Source organism: Bison bison, unplaced genomic scaffold (genome assembly GCF_000754665.1).
Source record: "Bison bison bison isolate TAMUID 2011002044 unplaced genomic scaffold, Bison_UMD1.0 scf7180017864349, whole genome shotgun sequence".
Lineage (NCBI taxonomy): Eukaryota > Metazoa > Chordata > Mammalia > Artiodactyla > Bovidae > Bison > Bison bison.
The window spans coordinates 54,465-55,126 of NW_011494921.1; the positions used below are offsets into that span (position 1 = coordinate 54,465).

The 662-nt window shown below is 69.6% G+C and overlaps 1 protein-coding gene across 1 annotated transcript in view; it reads right to left on the reverse strand.

Moving 5' to 3' along the window:
* Positions 1-191: 191 nt before the first annotated feature.
* LOC104999269 overlaps positions 192-662 on the reverse strand; it is a 3,972-nt gene continuing 3,501 nt past the window's right edge. The window contains exon 3 of the mRNA XM_010854810.1: positions 192-662. Coding sequence (XP_010853112.1) covers positions 275-662 — 388 coding nt within the window. The 3' untranslated portion in view covers positions 192-274.

A 662-nucleotide genomic window follows, 5' to 3' on the forward strand; every position in this document is an offset into this window, starting at 1 on the left:
CCTGTGCCTGTGCCTGTGCCTGTGCCTGTGCCTGTGCCTGTGCCTGTGCCTGTGCCTGTGCCTGTGCCTCGTCGTCCAAACTCCTGGATCACCGTTAGGGGCCTTCGTCTCCCTCCGGGGTCCCCACGCTCCAGGCTCTGGTGCTTGGCCAGACCGGCCGAGTATGGGCTCGCAGGGCTCGTTGGCGGGCGCGCCTGGGCCCCGTCTCTGGGCCTGGACGCGTCCTGCTCCCTCTTGAACGGTCAGGCTTGCGTGGCGAGCACGGGCCGTTTCTTTAGAAGCTAGACGGCGATCCGGACGTTTCCTCCGCCCGCGGGGCCGCCTGGGGTACGGCTCGCAGCCAGGAGAGTAAAGTGCCCCGCGCGGTGTCCTGGATCAGCATTTTTGTTTCCCCGCTTCGGCTGGGAGTAGCCGTGTGTCTCCGTCGGCGGAAGGCGCAGGGTTCACGCCGGCCGTCCCTGGATCCTGGGCGTCTTCCCCCGGAGTGGAGCTGACCGGACACGCGGAACAAGGTGGTGCTGGGCTGCGCGCCCGGCCCTCCCAGCGGCACCGCGATCCCCAGGCTAGGCTCTCCCAACCCCACGTCCTGATCGCCTGGGGGCCCAGGTCCGCACCAGGGCTGGGCGGCGGGGGAGCTGCTCTCCGACGGCCGCTGTCGTGTC